This window comes from Myotis daubentonii, chromosome 2 (genome assembly GCF_963259705.1).
Source record: "Myotis daubentonii chromosome 2, mMyoDau2.1, whole genome shotgun sequence".
NCBI classification, from domain to species: Eukaryota; Metazoa; Chordata; class Mammalia; order Chiroptera; family Vespertilionidae; genus Myotis; species Myotis daubentonii.
The window spans coordinates 13,442,067-13,461,271 of record NC_081841.1 but is presented as its reverse complement, the minus strand read 5'-3'; the positions used below and the strand labels follow the sequence as shown (position 1 = coordinate 13,461,271).

At 44.3% G+C, this 19,205-nt stretch overlaps 1 protein-coding gene across 3 annotated transcripts in view; it reads right to left on the bottom strand.

The window, feature by feature from the left end:
* Positions 1-5,677: 5,677 nt before the first annotated feature.
* SLC41A2 (solute carrier family 41 member 2) overlaps positions 5,678-19,205 on the bottom strand; it is an 83,737-nt gene continuing 70,209 nt past the window's right edge. For all 3 annotated transcript variants that reach the window (XM_059681789.1, XM_059681788.1, XM_059681787.1), the window contains exon 11: positions 5,678-9,098. In XM_059681789.1, the coding sequence (XP_059537772.1) occupies positions 8,913-9,098 (186 nt within the window). In that variant the 3' untranslated portion in view covers positions 5,678-8,912. The remainder of the gene's footprint in view (positions 9,099-19,205) is intronic.

Here is a 19,205-nt window from a genome sequence, read left to right as displayed (position 1 = left end):
AGGACTGCTCCAGGTGGGTTGCAGTTTCTGTTGACTCCATCAGGGGCAGCAGTGAGCACGGGTCTCAGGGGCAGCAGTGAGCACGGGTCTCAGTGGCCACTGATTGGGGCATGTGGGGGTTGAGATGGAGACCGTGGAGTGTGGATAAAGTGGAGTTCTGAGGCCGTTTTCCTAAAATAAGATCTGAAATTATAGACCTGACCTTTCAGGGAGGATTATTTTCCTTCCTGAGGCATGTACTCCTCCTTACCTGGGCTGTATTTGTGTCCTTGCCTTAACTTCCCAGGAAAATTGATAAAGTGGCTTCATTGTTTCTCTCTAATCCCTGGGTGGGGGTGGTGGAAGGCTATCCACAATAAGATCAAACTGCATATATCCTGATTTTTTTCACTTTATTGTGAGAATTTCCCCCATGTCATTAAATATTTTTGGAAAATATGACCAAATGTCAAGATACGTATTTTATACCTATTTTGTAAATTACGTATCCTAATTTTTTAAACCATCCCTCTATTGTTGGACATTTAGTCGCTTTACAGTTTTTACTCGTATCAATAACTGCTATGAATTTTCTCAGACATAAATCTCTGACCCGCTCACAGATAATGTACCGTGAGCTGCAAGGACCTTGCTTCATCCTGTGAACTCCCCTCAGTGCTGAGAGAAGGGGTTTCACAGATGAACTTCACGCATGGCCCAGGCCAGCTTTCACCGGGGCCTGTCAAACCTGCTCTCTAACACTAAGCGACATGAAATCACCAGATCGTGCCACGTCCAATTAGCATCCGCCATCAGCTCTTCACTCTGTAAAGAGGCATCTCGTGTTTTGTCATATTCAATTTCTGAAATGCTATTAACAGAGACCATTAAGGTACTAGAGAATCAAAACACAAGTAACGATCTTTTAAAAACACTTTGCAATGAATGTATCATGCGTGTTGACTCTTCGCTCCAGCAACAAAGTCCCCTAGTCTAAGAATGTCCTTGTCAGAGGAACTACTGAACAGACCGCAGGCAGTGCCCAGCGTAAACTACCCTCCCTGTGCTCCTGGTGCCGATATACACCATCAAATGCAAATCATAGCACTGAGCGCAGGCTTGACAGCCAGGTACAAGCAGTATACATGTACCCGTGCACAAGGCATGTACACACGCACGCACGCACGCTCATACACATTTATTCTATGTGTGATGGCAATGCCTCAATGATATGAAAATCAACTGCTGAGCCATCAAGAGAAGTAGACTGCCAAGACCAAGGATACTTAGATCCCGAAGCGACCTGACTACTGCCTTGGGGTGGAGAAACTTCTAGAAATCACCATGAAAGGCTATAGTTTTACCCCCGTGGGACTTGACTATCTGCCCAGCCCTGGGCCCAGAGTTGCTCCAGGAATACAACCCAACCGAGTTAGGTTGAATCCCAGGAGGAGTTCTGAAGCTGTTTCCAGTCTGTTTTACTGAATAAAACTCTCATTTTGATATGATGGGAAAAGAGGTTTGGCCAAACTCAATCTAAGCGTATCCTGCTTCCTAAACTACCTAGAGGCAACCGGAGAGTTACCATTGGAAAAATCATCCACGTGTTTTTCACTTCTGAAAGTGCCTGCTTACAGTATTGCATAAAGTCTCAGACAAAGGTTGTTTTCTGGCCTATTTTTGCAGCTGACAAAATGGCCTTTCGGGGGCCTTGCCTCTGATGTGCAGACTGGCGTGGTGTCACCTCAGAGGTGACAATCATCCCCTCTGCCTACTTCCCTTTGTGAGAGGAAGACACATCCAATTACCATGTGTCCCTGCCCTTACTTGGCCTCAGCAGATTGGATGTCAGGCCTGACATAAGTCAATTAGCTTTCCTGCCTGGAGGAGCTGCAATTGGTGGCTGACTGAGTGACCTCGCTGTATGGGTCTCTCTTGTGTTTCCCAAATAGCTTCAAGCGTGGCAGCCTTCTGGGTAATGTCTTCCTTTAATATCCAATGAAGATTTAATAAGATGAGTAGAAAAGAGGAGCTTATATATTTGTTGATTGTCCAGTAAATGCAAACAAAGATTCTTCATTGTGCCCAAGCACAATCTTTTTGTGTTATTGTCAAATGCACCATTCCCGGCTAGTTTCTCCCACTGTTAGGATAAAGATAGCAGAACTGTGATTACTTGCAGCACCCTGGCTCTTCAGAACCTATTTGTATGGAAACTATAGATTTTCTGGCCTCTGCAGTTCCCTAACACCATTTAATTAATACTGTATATATTGTTGCTCATGTTACATCATGCATTTTGCAACCCCCTCCCCAACTCCCAACCCTCTCCCTCCTTCCCCCCTCCCTGACCGTGAATACTGGTTTCCAATGACTTTCTCAAAGGTTGTTACTGTGCTTTGTTATGAGAGCCAAAAATGCTAATCTTACCTGAAAGTGTGTAGGAAAAGGTGAGGATAATTTTTCTGATCATGTTAACTTTACCGTTTGGAATTCTATAGTGTGAATACAGACTAACACATTGCAACCATGAACTTCCAGGCTGTGGTTACTGCATTTCCAGATGTGATGTCTTTCAGTGTTGACTGCTTGCTGACAGATTCCAACGCTAGTCAGGTCCCTTAAACTTCCTTGTAAAACCCACTCATAGCAAGAACGCTCCTAAGTCAGGTTAACCAGCACCCCCACCCTTGAACCTGAACACCCTCAGTATCTCATCGTCTTCTTCATCCTCCACCCCCCAAGCCATGTCTGATCACCCTGGCCTGTCTTTAGCCAAGAATCCCGTTAGGTCAGTGGTCGGCAAACTCATTAGTCAACAGAGCCAAATATCAACAGTACAACGATTGAAATTTCTTTTGAGAGCCTAGGGTACTCCTAAGGCTTAGGAAGAGCCACACTCAAGGGGCCAAAGAGCCTCATGTGGCTCACGAGCCGCAGTTTTCCGACCATGGTGTTAGGTCAACTTAGCTAGAATGGCCTTTACCTCTGATGTTTCCTCATAGTAATTTTCCATGCACTCACCCCTATCCTGATATTTGACTAGAATTCCCACTTGTCTCCTTTGTATTTGGAGTTGAGCCCCGTGTCTCTCCCCACTGCAAAATCCCATTGCAGTGGTCCCTATGCCTATCGTGATGGTCCTGAATAAAGTCCACCTCACCATCTTTAACAAGGGTCCTTGAATTTTTTTAATAACCTCTGCCTACCACACACACTGTCCTGTTGCCAGTGGGAAGGCTGGGCGAGGGCCCAGGAGCATAGTGAGAAGAACGATCCTATCCAGACAATGAATGGCTGTTCCTTGTCCAATGCAATTTAAGACTGACCTGAGAGAGCATGACATCAACAAACCAACTGGAGGGAAGAGGGGACACCAATTGGAAGCGCCAATCGCAGAACAGTGGTCGTTAGGCCTTCCGAGGAGAAAGAAGTGGCCACCCGCCCCGAGGGCTGCCTGGCATGTGGCACAGCGCCTGCGAGAGGTTAGGGAGCCCTTCTTGGGTGGAACTAACAGGATGCACAGGGGAAAGGATGCCTGCCACCACCTTGCCACACTTGGATGCTAGACCAGGGACAACACTGCAGTCAGAATGCTGACAACAGAGTCCGGGGCTGGAGAGCAGGGGTTAGCTGTAGATTCGGTGGCCAAGAGCTCTGTGCTTGTCCTCTGTCTGACTGTCACCCCAAATCAACATGTCAGTACCATTCTGGAAACCTATTAGTATTCTCACCAGTGAGAATGATCGGCATTCCATGTTGCCTTCTTGGAACTGGGGCCAGACCTAAGTCCAGGAACTACCCCACGGGCAGGAGTCTGACTTCCTGGGGGCATCTGTTTGACCCCACATGAGGTTGACCCCTAAGGGGGAGAAACAGGTACCAGGCATCTGGTTGACCCCACACAAGCCTGACCCCTAATTGAGAGGAGAGAAACAGGAACTGGGCGCACCATCTGCCTGGCTGGTCCCAGGCATCGGACAAAACGACCCGGGACGGTAGTTGCTTTTTGCAAACGGAGTCCATACAGGATCAGTTTCGGGTCGGGGCACCCTGCCCGCAGGCCGCTGCTAATCTAGGTACTAGTCCCAGGTACCCGAGGAAGACTTAGAAATAAAATTTGAAGAATTCACTCTCAAGTAGAGGTGTGTGAACTTTTCTGCGTGCAACAGGCCAGACAGTGGATACTTTAGGCTTTGCAGGCTGTACGGTCTCTTTCTCAGTTCTGCCGCTGTAGAAGCCAGCAGCCAACGACAAATGTAACCAAACGGGCATAGCTGCATTCTAATAAAACTTTATTTACAGAAACAGGCAGTGAACTGGGTTTGGCCCGCTGGCTGGATCCCAACCATTGCATGTGGCAGAGGGCCGCGGGCAGAGGCGTCACTTACCTGGATCGAACGGTGCTAATAGTGGGACTACAGGACCGAATGATAAATGCACCTGTAATTGTGGTAGATATGCGCAGACTCCCCTCTACAGAGCTCTTATCGTGGTAAACTTGCCATTTACCACCAGCAATTGCATCTGATTCCCCACAGCCTTGCCAAGAGAAGGTTTTATCCCATTTTGAATTTTTGCCAATTCGATAGTGAGAAATGGTATCTCAGTGTGATTTTAATTAGCATTTCTTTCCATCTGAGTAGTTCTGAGCATCTCTCTCGTTTTTTTTTTAATGAACCATCTGTCTTGGGCTATTTTATTATTTTGTTATTGGCCTTTTTCTTCCTGATTTATATCAGTTCTTTACCTGTGAAGATTAGCCCTTAATGTGTATGCTGCCGTTGTTGGTATGGTAGTCTATGTATGTATCAATTAGGCCAAAGTGGTTGACAGCATTGTTCAAACGTCTGAGATACCTCGTAGTCACTCAGGTGGAGCTGTCCGACAAGCATTTGGGAATACACATCCGGAACTCGGGTGAGAGGCCTGGACTGGAGAAATGAGCTTGGGAATATTAGAAAGAATGCGATGGGTTAGGCCACCTGCGGAGAAAAAGTAGAGAAGAGGTAATAAAAAATTCCAACATTTAGAGATTGAGGAGGAACCACCACAGGACAGAGAAGGGGCCTCCAGGGGTGTAGAAAATAAAGCAAAAGGCCAATGAGAATTCTTATTGAGAACTGATCACTGGATTCGCCAACATGGAGACTATAGATGACCTTGACAGGAATACTTTCAGTTGCGGGGTGGGGACAAAAGCCTGACATCTCGGAGAGCAAAGTGATTAGAGCGCTGGTGGTCGGTGAGGTCTGGAAGGTTGGCGGCCGCTGGATTAGAGAAATACAGTCGGCTGCTAGACAGTTGAGGGTTAACTTGATGTCTGAGGTTATAAACTGAAGGGTCTGTTGGAGCAGCCATGAGTTTTTCACCAGCCACATTCAGCGGCTCCAGGGCAGGGAAAGCATCGGTGGAGAGCTACGTCTAACCAGAGCTGTCCAGTCACGATGAAGGTGGTCGTGGAGGATGTATGGATTGATGAGCCCAGGAATCTAAGCTGGAAAGTGAGAAGAGTGCTTCAAACAGAGAAAAAGGTGATAAAGCAATAGATTGGAGATCTAGGTATGGTCAAAGCCAATATATCATACTCATAACTACAAGATATATACACAGATCACCCCAGTCTCTTCTGGGTGAGTTCTACACAGGCTCAATGTCCATGTAGTTTATTTAAAAAAAATACATACAACCGGATGGGTAAATATTTCTTCAGTTTTATTCTTATTTGAGTTTACAATAATTCAAGGATGAAAGATGCCCAGAATAAATGGGTAGACTATCATACCACAGATACATTATATGGCGAGGAAGCCCAGGTACTGAAAGACTTTTTAAAATGTACTTCATTTGGCTACATCACTGATAGTCTCGATGCGGAATTTCTGATGTCTTCCAGAAGATACATTACCCTAAGCTCCCATTTTATCATGTTCTGAGAAACGATTTAAAAAAAAAAAATGGTTGGTAACCAAGAATAAAAAAATGTTTTCAAAAAATTATCTCTGTGTAAATAAAGTGTCTGGTAGATTAGTGAAAGGAAGAAGTTTGGAAAGCAGGAATTTTTATATTGTATAAAAATACTGTGAATTCACATTATTTGAGACTGATAACAAATTATTTTTGTGGGTAAATAGGTCATCTTATCATTCGCATACTTATCTAAAGGCTTTCAAAAAACAGTACAATGTTTTAGAGGAATCTACATCCCTCTTATAAATTAATTCAGTTAATTGATGACTGATTTTTCCACGTTTTTATTTTTTATTTTTTATCACATGCCTTTTAGACGTTTTGTTGCTGTAACCAAGACTGAGAAAGGAGCTATAAATCAGTCATCCTAGTTCTTTCTCAGCATCTACCTAGAATGACGGGATCTGGGAAGGGTGGTAGCAATGAAATGTTCTCTGGAATAAGGCATTGTTCTCTTTATTCTACTGTTTTTATTTATCTGAGTTTTGCTGGGGCTTAGGAACATGAATAATTCACAGTTGGCTACACTTACCATCAAGACATTAAATGGAGGTCTCCCTGCCTGAAATCTAAAAGCAGCAGCAATGCTCTGTTCCACAGACAGCCCTGCTTCTCCATTGCTCTCCTCTTGGGTAATTAGGTAGGTACTCCTGGTGCATTAAGGGGGGGGGGGGGATGGGGGGGGCAGGGTCATAGGAAGAGTACTGGCTCAGGAGATTGGACGCCTGGTCTTTAGTCACAATTTGGTTACTTTGCCGCCGTGCAACCTGTAAAATGTAACTTCTCTGAGTTCCAATTTCTTTTGTTATAATACAGAGAAAGACCTACCTGACCTATTTCACAGGCACTGTCAATGTACTAGACCAAAGGTGTTGATGAATGCTTTAAAAATGTGGTTTGCTGGCCCTGGCCGGTGTGGCTCAGTTGGTTGGACGTACACCAAAAGGTGGTGGGTCTGATTCCAAGTCAGGGCACATACCTAGTTGCGGGTTCAAGCAACCAATTGAAGTTTCTCTCTCACATTGATGTTTCTCTCTCTCTCTTCCTTCCTCTAAAATCAATCTTTACAAAAATGTGGCTTGCTGTTCACTATTTGATATTAAAAAATCAAAATAGAGAAATCATTGGGAAATATAAATGTTTATGAATCACACGGTGCAAATGTAAACAAGTAATTTACCAGTACTTTACAATAAAATCGAATAAATTATTTATGGATTTTTTAAAAATAAAAAAGTCTTTGCAGATAAATATTCGTCAGCTTAACTTAATCATTCTTTCTTTCAGAAGAATGTTCACTATGTGACGTTTTAACTCTCCAAAGGAGAAATTCGATAATTCGTTCAGTTCTCTGCCTTAGAAGCTTCATTATAAGGCAGAAGAATGGAATAATTAAAGTTTTAAAATAAGCAAAAATATATAACTCTAAACCATGGTCCCCTTATTTTAAAGAGTTTAATAGGAACACTTTCCCCAATAGATGTATAAACAATCTACTGTTTATATAATATTAACACTAACTCACAACTAAGCCATGAAGATCAAAGCTAATGTGCATTTTTCTTCCCTTATCAACTAAATTATTAAATATCTGATGGTCTTAAAAATGAACTACATGTGATATAAAAATGCTCACCTATTGAATGAATAAATGTTGGTTAAGTGTTTGGAATATAGATCAGAGGTTAGAAACTGTTTGAGATATAGCAGTGTGTATGACAGGGTCCCCTGTAGCAATGAGCCTGAAAAAACAGATGACATGTACAGGCATGAGAAACCACTGAAGTAACCCACCAACTTCTCTCTTAAAATGGCACACCTCAAAATATCAACGGACTTCTCCAGAAGAACCAATTCATCACCTGCCCATTCTAAATCTTCTATGTTAAATGGCACAGTGGTTTTAATAAGAAATAATTATCATGTAGGTAAGAAATACTACATTCTGGACAGTAACAAAATTTTTGGACCAAATGACAAAAGTATGTCAATAAAGTGTATTTAAGAATAACTATATAATGCTAACATTCTAAAAGCACTATGATCTTTGCTAACAACAAGCCAAGATTCAGTTCTCCATCAAAAATTTGTCTCTCTCTGTCTCTCTCTGTCTCTCTCTCTCTCTGTCTCTCTCTCTCTCTCTCTCTCTCTCTCTCTCTCTCTCTCTCACACACACACACACACACACACACACACACACACACACACACACACTTTCTCGTCTCTACAAATGCAGCTTGGATTATTTCCTGTTCTTAACTATTAAGTCTTCTGAACAAGATCGACATTCTTTCAACAAATCAATGATCAAAAATGACCCACTGCTTTCATGAAAGATCTCTCAAGGTCATTCTATGTTTCAAGGGCAGCCTGCCAAGGACTTGCAGAGAAGAAATTGAATTAGCATTGGCACAGGGAAATTCATAGCAGCAGGTCAAAGTCCATTTATCTTATGCTCAGCAGAACCTATTTAGGTCAGGTGAGGAGTAAGTAATTGGCAAATTGTTCCTCATCTAGCAGAGAGGCGGGTACAGTTAAAAACTATTGAAAGCGTGGTTGGGCCCCTTTCATTCTATGGATGGTATGTGGTAGGCACCACACATCCGTGAGACAAGAGAGGTTAAACTAGAACTCTCCCCTAAACTGGCATTATAGGTTAAACAATAATCAAGTACATTTCTGCTGTGTCTGTGGTTTTAAAATGATTCACTGTAAACATCCTATAGGCTTTCCTACTTCATTAACTTCGGAGATTGAGCTTGATTCTATGTCTGTGTGAAATTAGCATAAATACTGTTCATTCTGGTTCGACACAAATTCCTTTAAAAAACGTTAAGGCCATTTAATGGAATCAGGGCCAAGTGCAGAGTGCCCCGACTGAAGTCAAACGATTTCTGAAAAAGCCATTGGCGGTTATCTTGCGTTTTCCTTCTCGGTACCTTGAGAGCAGTTTGTAGGATTAATTAGTCTCCAACATCTCCATCTCGATCTCCAATAAGCCAAAGAAAATGAAAACTTAAGGCTAACAACGCTGTCCCAAGAAGGTCCCCCAGTGCCGTTAGGTAGGGGATGGAGAAGCTGTCCGGGTCCTTTCCCTTCCTCCAGAAGTGACGGACCATCCAGTCGGCGATCCACAGCAAGGTAAATACCTACAAGAGAAGACCAGTGATTACTCCTGTGGCCTGGACATTCCCAGTCTGGTGAACATGACCATGAGTCTAAACGACTGCTTTCAAAAAGTTAAGAGCATGCATCTCAGAACCATGCTTGAAAAGAAGAAATAGCTCATTGACAGGAGGATTTTCTTTTCACAAGAATACATTTCATTATTTCTGTGATAAAATTCTTCTTCAACATTTCACATGTATCTTCTCATTTTCTTCTAGCCTCCCAATTACCACAATCATCCTTATAGTTAATAGAACTGTGCAACTGCCAAATCACTGGTTTGTTTCAACTTTTTTCTATATGATAATCCTGTGACATAGGAAGAAGATACATGAAGAAGAATATAAATATTACAATTAGGAATCATTTAATTCCTAAATGATTGAAATAAAGAGGGAGAACTGACCATTCATTTATTAATTACTAGAGGCCCAGTGCATGAAATTCATGCACTCGCTTGGGGGTCCCTCAGCCCAGCCTGTGCCTTCTCGCAGTCTGGGAGCCCTTGGGGGATGTCCGACTGATGGCTCAGGCCTGCCCCCGCCGGAAGCAGGCTTAAGCTGTCAGTCAGACATCCTTAGCATTGCCACGGGGGCTGGAGAGGCTCCCAACACAGCTGCTGTGCTCACCAACTGTGATCCTGGCTTCTGGTTGAGCAGCGCTCCCTCTTGGGAGCACAGTGACCACCAGGGGGCAGCTTCTGCATTGAGCGTCTGTCCCGTGTTGGTCAGTACACATCATAGCAACTGGTCGTTCTGCCATCGGGCTGAAACTGGCTCTCCAACATCCCTCAACGGGTCCCAGATTGTGAGGGGGCACAGGCCACGCTGAGGGACCCCACTGGCGCACAATCAGGGTGGGGAGGGACACTGGAGGTTGGCCAACTGGGGAGGGACCATGGGAGTGCTCCAGGGTGTGTCTGGCCCATCTCTCTCAGTCCTAATTGGCCAGACAGACCCCAGCAGCAAGCAACCAACCAGTTGGGGCATCTGCCCCTGGTGGTCGGTGCACGTCATAGTGACTGGTTGACCAGTCGACTATCTGCCCCCTGGTAGTTAGTGCATGTCATAGGGAGTGGTTGAGTGGCCTTAGCATATCATTAGCATATTATGCTTTGATTGGCTGAACGGACGATGGAACGCCAGGACAACCAGACACTTAGCATATTAGGCTTTTATTATATAGGATAAGGCCATTGGTGGCTTGCAGAAGAAAATTTCATGGTGAGAACAATGAACAGAAGGTAAGAGCACTGAGGAATGACCTGTCTATATAAATACAGATGTAGACAGCGTGTCGTTATTTTAAGTGACTATTCAAATACTAAGGTAATCATGTGTTTTCTAGGATATCGGGAATACAGGGGTGGGCAAAAGTAGGTTTACAGTTGTGAGTACACAGGTAAACAGTTTATTCTTGTATTATGATTTATTTTGTAGTATTTATTTGTGTTACAACTATAAACCTACTTTTGTGCATCCCTGGAAAAAGACCTCTGTGATGCTTTGAGTTTGGGGATCAGATAAATGGTTTATTTTGTTTTGTTTGTTATTGTTGTTGTTGTTTGTGTGTGTGTGTGTGTTTGTGTGTGTGTGTGTTTATCCATTTAGAGTGGAAGGATTCTGAGATTTTCAAACTCCTGAAGGGTTAAGGGGACTTAAGATTAGAGAGGTTAACGTTCACTGGTTAGGGACAAGCCGGCAAGTACAGTGGATTACTGAAGAGCACTTTTCTAGCCCTAGTGGTTTGGCTCAGTGTTTCCTTGGAATATTGTGAATAATGAATTATTTAAAATGGCATTAAGTAGCAGGTACTTAACGCAACATGTTTTATTTTAAAACTAAGTGGTTATTTCAGAAATGCATGCTTTTCACAGTGAAAACACCTCAAAAATCAAAGTAAGAGTAAGCTGTGTTTTCTTTCACATCATCTGTTTGTTTTTGATGGAATATGCATAACCTTTTAGAGGTAAATATGCCTTCTGGAAAGGCAGTTTTGTAGCCCCAGCTAACTGTGCACCTTCTAGCTGTGTTACTTGGAATTTAAATAAATACGTAAAGTACAAGAATATATATTTGCTCTGGACAATAGTGGTTCTCTGGCCAGCACCTTCTCTGAGCTAGAATCAGCATTCCCAGGTGCTAGTCTCCGCTCCATGCCCCAACTAACGGCCAGTGACAAACAGCCTTGTGAACTGTGTGAAGGAAGATGATTTCTTTGGGAGAGGAATGCTTAGAAATATGAAACAAATAAACACCAGAAAGAGCTCATTAGCACAGTACTTCCCAACCCCTAACTTACAAAGGCTGAATTCATTTCCCCTATAAAAATATGCTTCCCTAATCCAGTTTCCAGACTGGAAACTTTATGCACTAAAGTCTAATATTTAAATGTCTGTTAAGAAGAATTTAGGATTACCAGTCAACAGGAAGTCAATCTCCTGATATTCAGACAAAAGCATCTTTGCTTTGGTCTGAACTATGTTTGCGAGGTGGCAGGTGGGGGAAGGTGAGACAGGAGGAGGAGGAGGAGCCCATAATATTCGCCCAACTGCCCCAGGGGCCCATGGCACAAAAATAGTGAAGACCTTCTGTCCAAAAGAAACTCGCAGAATGTGTTCGAGGACACACATATTCATAGCCTTGATTTTTAATAGCAAAAAATATAAATAACCTGAAAGTCCAATAGAAGAAGAATGGGTAAATAAATTATGGAATATTCATACAACAGAATATTATATTGCACACTTCCCTGCAACCCTAAGATCAGGAGTCTGCTCTGCCTAGAGACATTTTGCCTGATCCCAGCATAACTCCTTTACCATAGCAATGAATTCAACTGTGTCTTTTTATTTCTGACACGGAATGATGGTTTCATCATCCTTTGATATCTTTAAGAATCCCTTTTAATGAATGCAAACATGTCTCGTTTTACTGCATTTCCCTAGATGGCACAAAAACAATTTAGATTCATTTTGTTAGTCAGAACTAACATGGCTATTTCGTTTTAAAAGTAAAAAGTGGTATGGCGCTAAATATTTACTTTTTTAAATAACTAAAAATTTTAAGTTATAGAATCATTCAGGCCAGTCCTTTGGGAGTGAATATTCTGGGTCACAATCAACCAAGATTTTATTCTGAAAAATTTGAGGAATGGTTTTTTCCATTAGCGCTTGCACACAGCTATGCCATAAGATTTTTTGGTAGGTGATGTGAAAATTCCTCTAAGTCATGTCTGCAATCTCAGCAGGGCTCAGGGGAACGGCCTACACAGCACACTAGAAAAAGATGGCTCAGCTTCCCTGGTCCTATCTTCTTATTCAGACTCGACAGGCTGAAAAGAGTTCCACTTCTCAATGACTTGCTCCGCGGGATGCAGGATGCTGTGCCTCTAATGAGGCAGGGCAGTCATTGCATCTTCTATGCAGAACTGCCTGGAGCCCCAGCATAGCTCTCTAGCGAATTAATCATAGGAGACCTCTCAATTTTAAGACCGTGCCATCTAAGCTATAATAGCATAATCACATTATTATATCACACAAATGCAATCACATAGCTAAAAAGGAATCTCAAAAATTCACCTAGTATTTCAATTTCCTACCTTCAGGTAACCATATGAATCAACTCCCAAAGTTAAAAGTGAAAAAAGTATTAGAACTGTAGACCCTCCCCTCACTTTTCCTTTATCATTCTCTTCACACTTTTCTCTCAACCCAAGCTAACAGACAGAAACCAATTAGGAGGCAGAGGCAGAGCAGTCACACAGAAAGAATAAAGAGATCCCTGCTTTCCAGATGGAATCTGGCGGATTTAAATCCTGAGGAGCGAAAAAAGAATGTGAGTGAGGTCAGTCAGGCAAACTGTTAAAATCCCCTAGTCGGTCAGCTCTTTCCTTTCAGGTGCCACCTGGGACTTGGATTTGGGTTAAGTATCGAAATATAAAATATATAACCACACCACTTAATGAGGACCTACTATGTGCCAGGTACTTATAACTACTGTGCAACGAGAAATCATTGCCCTCATTTTATAGGGAAGAGCAAGAAGACCCCAAAGAATTAAATAACTTGCCCAACAAGGCTAAGCCAACAAGGCTAAGCTGCCTTGCTCAGCTACTGGGTGCTTATTCTGGGGTTCCACTTACGGTCATGTTGCCACTTCTTCCTTACTTAGAAGAATGACTCCAAGGAATGGGCTATCAGAGGCATGGTAGGGATTCTTAATGCTAGAATCCACAGGGTTTAATCCTCTCACTGACACTGTAAGAGACTCATTGCCCAGTAATCCACAGCTACTATGATGATGATGACAAAATACTGAAACAATAATAGCACTTCAGATGCATTATCTCTTTTTTTCCTTATAAAAAGCCCTGAGGTAGGTCTGTTCTTAGTCTCCTTTTACACATGAGAAAACACAGTCCCTGCGAGATTGCCTTGCCCAAACTGCCACAGGTGGTGAGTGGTGGCAAGCAGAGCCCAAGCCCTTACACACTATCCCCACTGCTTCAGAGGAAATGTATCAGATCTCTCAGGTTTGCTGGGAGTGGGGAAAGTGCTGAAAATTATCATTCTACAGAATAAGCTACACTCTTTATTCTGGTCTTTAAGACCTTTCATGATCTTGCCTATAGTTTTCAATTTTATTTTCCATCACTTCCTTTCATAAGCCCTGTGCTTCAGAAATTCTAACTATCTATCCTATCTAATAAAAGAGAAACATGGTAATTAGTGTACGACCGCTGCCCTTCCCATTGGCTAATCAGGGCAATATGCAAATTAACTGCCAGCCAAGATGGCGGCCGGCAGCCAGGCAGCTTAAAGCGAACATGAGGCTTGCTTGCTTCAGTGACGGAGGAATCCAACGTTCCCCGCCTGCCGCTGCCGGCCTCTGAGCTGCAAATCTAAGGAACTATGTTACAAATATAGAAGCTAAACAAAACCACAGAAGCCTGTTTTAGTCGTCTGTGCTTCAGCCAGCAGGATCACAACATTGTTTCAAATACAGAAGGTAAACAAAGGCCAGAAACCTGCTTTCAGCAGCGGAGGCCTAAAAGCTGGAGCCTCAGAGCTAAAGCTGGCCCAAAATAAAAAAAAAGAAAGAAAAAAGGAGCGGTTGGGAGCTTCAGTCACCCGCCAGCCTGAAAAGAGCCCTCAGCCCCTCACCCAGACTGGCCAGGCAACCCAGTGGGGACCCCCACCCTGAAGGGTGTGTGACCAGCTGCAAACAGCCATCAGCCCCTCAATCAGGCTGGCCAGGCACCCCAGTGGGGACCCCCACCCTGATCCAGGACACCCTTCAGGGCAAACCAGCCGGCCCCCACCCGTGCACCAGGCCTCTATCCTATATAGTAAAAGGGTAATATGCCTCCCAGCACTGGGATCAGCGGAGCCACGAGGCCTCCCGGCACCGGGATCAGCGTGACAGGGGGCAGCGCCCAAACCCCCTGATCGCCCTGCGGCTCTGTGTGTGACAGGGGGCGGGGCCACAACCCCCTGATCGGCCCTGCTCTGTGTGTGACAGGGTGCAGCGCCCCAACACCCCCCCCCCCATGGGCCCTACTCTGTGTGTGACAGGGTAGAGCCATAACCTCCCCATCAGCCCTGCCCTGAGTGTGACAGGGTGCGGTGCCCCAACCCCCTGATCCGCCCTGCTCTGTGCATGACAGGGGGGAGCTCCCCAACCCCCTGATGGGCCCTGCTCTGTACGTGACAGAAGGGAGCTCCCCTACCCCCTGATCAACCCTGCTCTGTGCGTGACAGGGTACGGAGCCCCAACCCCCCTGATGGGCCCTGCTCTGTGAGTGACAGGGGGAGGTCCCCAACCCCCTGACTGGCCCTGCTCTGTGCGTGACAGGGGGTGGCGCCACAACCTGCCCATCGACCCTGCCTTGAGTGTGACAGGGCAGTGCCCCAAACCCCCAATCGGCCCTACCCTGAGCGTGACTGAGGGTGGCAATGCAACCTCCCGATCCGCCCTGCTCTGTGCATGACAGGGGCAGTGCCCCAACTCCCCAATCAGCCCTGCTCTGAGCCTGACCAGGGGCTGCACCTAGGGATTGGGCCTGACCTCTGCCACCTGGGAGCGGGCCTAAGCCAGCAGGATGTTATCTCCCGAGGGGTCCCAGACTGCGAGAGGGCACAGGCCGGGCTGAGGGACCCCCCCTCCCCCCGAGTGCACAAATTTTTGTGCACCGGGCCTCTAGTATATATATAAAAGCCTAGTATGCAAAGTGTCCCCTTGGGAGTTCGAGCAGGAGACCGGGAGTTCGATCGCTCGCTATGACATGCACTGACCACCAAGGGGCAGCGCAGAGTGAAGGAAAGCCCTGGCTGGCAGCCGGGGAAAGGAGGCCCCAGTTGGCAGCTGGTAGGCCCTGATCAGCCCTGATTGCCAGCCAGGCCTAGGGACCCTACCCGTGCACAAATTTCATGCACCAGGCCTCTAGTTTTCTATAAATACCCTGCATTTTCTCATTTACTTAAGGCTACTCCCTTCTGTTGAAATGGCATTTCCTATAGATTCCACAAACTCTTATGCACTACAAAACGTCCCTGTTCCCAAAGAAAGAAGCTCTCCCAGGACTGAGCTTCCACAGCACTCTGTCCTCCTCCTCTCAGGACACTCGGGACATATTTATGTCCTTGACTGGGTTCCTACTTGACTCCAGTAGACATCATTTCTGTGCAAACTCTGTGAAAAGATCTAATGAAATCAAAGATACAGCTTCAAGCCTACAGAAGTTGCCATCCTGAAAACTATGACCCTCACTAAGGGCTAAACAAAGTGCCCAAGTTATTCTTGTAAACACAGGAGTGTAGACTGGAGCCAGGCTCCATCACACGTCTGGCTCTGGGTACATCACTTAACTTCTCTCCACGCCAAATGCCGCGTCTGTATTGGGAACTCATAGTGTAACTTACCTCCTGGGCTGTTGTGAGACTCAGCCAGTTCCTACCTGCAAAGTGAATAGAATAATGCTCGGCTCACAATAAATGCTCCATAAACAGTTGCTACTATAATTTTTGAAATCTGTATGTATGTAGATGAAAAGTGGCGCAGATTACCAAGCCTTAAGAAAAGAACTGTCAGAGATGAAAATCTTTCAGAAAGAACAACTTAGGTGATAAGGAGAAAAACTGGCTTATGTATTAGAGAACCAGTATTCTTTTCCTCTCAAAAGTCACAGGTCAAAAGGAGATACAACTGATCCCAACAAAGTACCCAGTCAAATCATGGCAAAACAAGTTGATTATAGACTTCCAGGTAAATTACAGAGGTACTGGGATCACAGCGTATACCTGGGGACCCCAGGGAGTCTGTTTTAGGCCAAACAAAATTTAAAAATAGATAGCTTCTACATTTAAAAACAGACCAATTCAGAATGATCTATTTAGACTTGCAATATAATTTTTCAGGAAAACAATGTTTTATGTATTGCCTGGGTTCTCTGGCTAACCATCAAAGGCAATTTAACTTAATATTACTTTAGTAGTAATTACTGATCTTAACATTAACATACTGTTTCAGTTACCAGATTATTTTAATTTTAACACATATTACTAATACGTACAACAACGCTTTGCAACAAATCATATTTATTATGGGAGTGGGAATTCACAAAATCATACGTTATGAATGCAGGAGGGGATTTGCATGACAGCGAGGGTCACTATACTTCCTGGTGTGCCCAGGATAGTAACGGTTTATACTTGTCGCTCTAATATTTTTTAATATAAATATATTTTAAATGTATTTTTTATTAATTTCAGAGAGGAAGGGAGAGGGAGAGACAGAAACATCGATGATGAGAGAATCATTGATCGGCTGCCCCCTGGTCGCCCCTTCCTGGGGATAGAGACTGCAACCCAGGCATGTGTCTGATAGGGAATCGAACCTCGACCTCCAGGTTCATAGGTTGATGCTCAACCACTGAGCAACACTGGCCAGGCTGTTGTTTTAGTTATTAACAGCTCCCTTTCATTCTCAAGGGTCCTGGTTTGGATGAAAATTACATGGTTGCCTTCGTGATAATCACCCTTAAAATACAAGTGAGGAAAGCAAGCCACAGGACAGTGCTGAGACTTAGCTGGAGTCATAGAGCTAAGTGACCAGAACCAGAACCCAGAAACAGTTGTTCCTAGTCCAGGAGTCTCCCTATCATCCTGCACAGACTCTGCAGGAGCAAGACCAGGGTGACGCCTGCCGTGGGGACCAGCAGTACTCGGCAAATGTGAAGTCTATGGGAGGAAGTCTCTGGCCCTCCCAGTGGGACTTTATGGGGTCAGGAACTGAAAGCTGAGAGATTCAGGGGATCTTGCTTATGTACCCCCTTGTGCCCACTTGTGGCTTCTTGTCCACCACCCCTACACCAGTATGGGACAGATGATGGGGGAAATAAGGAATTCCGTCTTGGCCATGTTAGGTTTGGGGTGCCTTTTCAACATTTAACTGGAGATACCAATTTGGGAGACAGCAGAGAAAGGGTGGTGTCTGAAGCTCAGGTCGCTCATCACAAGAGCAAGAAGAGTGCTGCACAGTCAAGAGCACAGACAGGGCCGAGGGAGGGTGGGTGGTGTGGAGACGAGAAGCCTCAGGGCACTGAATAACCTGCCCCAATAATGAGGGAGAGAATAATAATGCCGAGGCCAATAATGAGGATTAACTGCAGCTCCCGCCATTATTGGAAACTTATTATGTTCCAGGAACTCTACCAAGCACTTTATACACATTAGCTTATCCTCTGAGGCCAGAGAGGTTATGAAACTTAACTAAGGACACAAAATAAGTAACAGAGCAGAAATGCAAGCTCCGGCCTCACGCAAGAGAGCTCTGATCTTTCTCCAATGTTCTGCGCACTGGGGTCTTATTTTCCCTCTTCTTTCCTCTGCATGTGATGACAGATAGTCTGCCTTATAGAGATTTGTCTTCTGTGGAAACATTAATTTTTATGTTTCCATAATTAAAATAATTACACAGAACCATGTGACTGACTTCAGAAGATGTTGTCAATGCCTGTTATTTAACTTATTTTTCAATTACACGTTTGTCAATGCTTCTTTTCGCGAGTATGTAGACCATATTTCTGCCCCAAGCATGTTCTACTAGAGGAGAAATGGAAGATGTTTGCTCTTAATTTGCACTGTTTGTATTGTGGCCACGTTCATATTACAAACCACATGTTTTAAAACGACCATGAACTGTTATTTGGAAAACAGAAACACTTCTTAGAAATTCATTAATCCGTATTAACCAATATCCTATTTCATTACGCAGGGCATTCATGTTCTCATTTAAAGTGGGCTTGGGATTTGCTGAGAACAATTTTTCTTGAGAGTACAAACCTTTTGGGAGAGATGAGATGGTGCAATTGACACATAAGCATAAGATTCAACAAGTATTGCTTAGTCATAAAATTTGAGGAGGCATCTGTTTTTAAAATTATATTAACAAAAAGTATAAGTATGGCCCTAACCAGTTTGGCTCAGTGGATAGAGCGTCCGCCTGCGGACTGAAGGGTCCCAGGTTCCATTCCGGTCAAGGGCATGTACCTTGGTTGCAGGCAACATCCCCAGTGGGGGGTGTGCAGGAGGCAGCTGATCGATGTTTCTCTCTCATCAATGTTTCTAATTCTCTATCCCTCTCCCTTCCTCTCTGTAAAAAAATCAATAAAAATATATATATTTTTAAAAAGTATAAGTATTATTATTTTGTTAAGAGTAGTTTCCAGTAACCATATTTTTACTACAGGACCCTGCTCCCTGGCAATGCCCCCCGCCCCCCCAGACTAGGAATGGCTACGGGGCCCAGATTGGACCATTCATATCTGAACTTTCACAGTTGAAACTGGACGTGAAAAAGCAGGCTACTGTCCGCATGAATGAAAGGCATGCAACGATGGGGACTTTTGCCCCAGAAGTGCAATGCAGACGACAGAGAAAGGAGCCAATGAAGACGGAAGATTATGCATCTTAAAGGAGACTGAGAGTCATGATGGGGAGGCCCAATGCTTTCTAGATCTCCATCTCTGCCCCCACGAAAGGTGGGAGTGTCTTCCTCCCCCTCCAATTCCACATCTAGTTTTATATT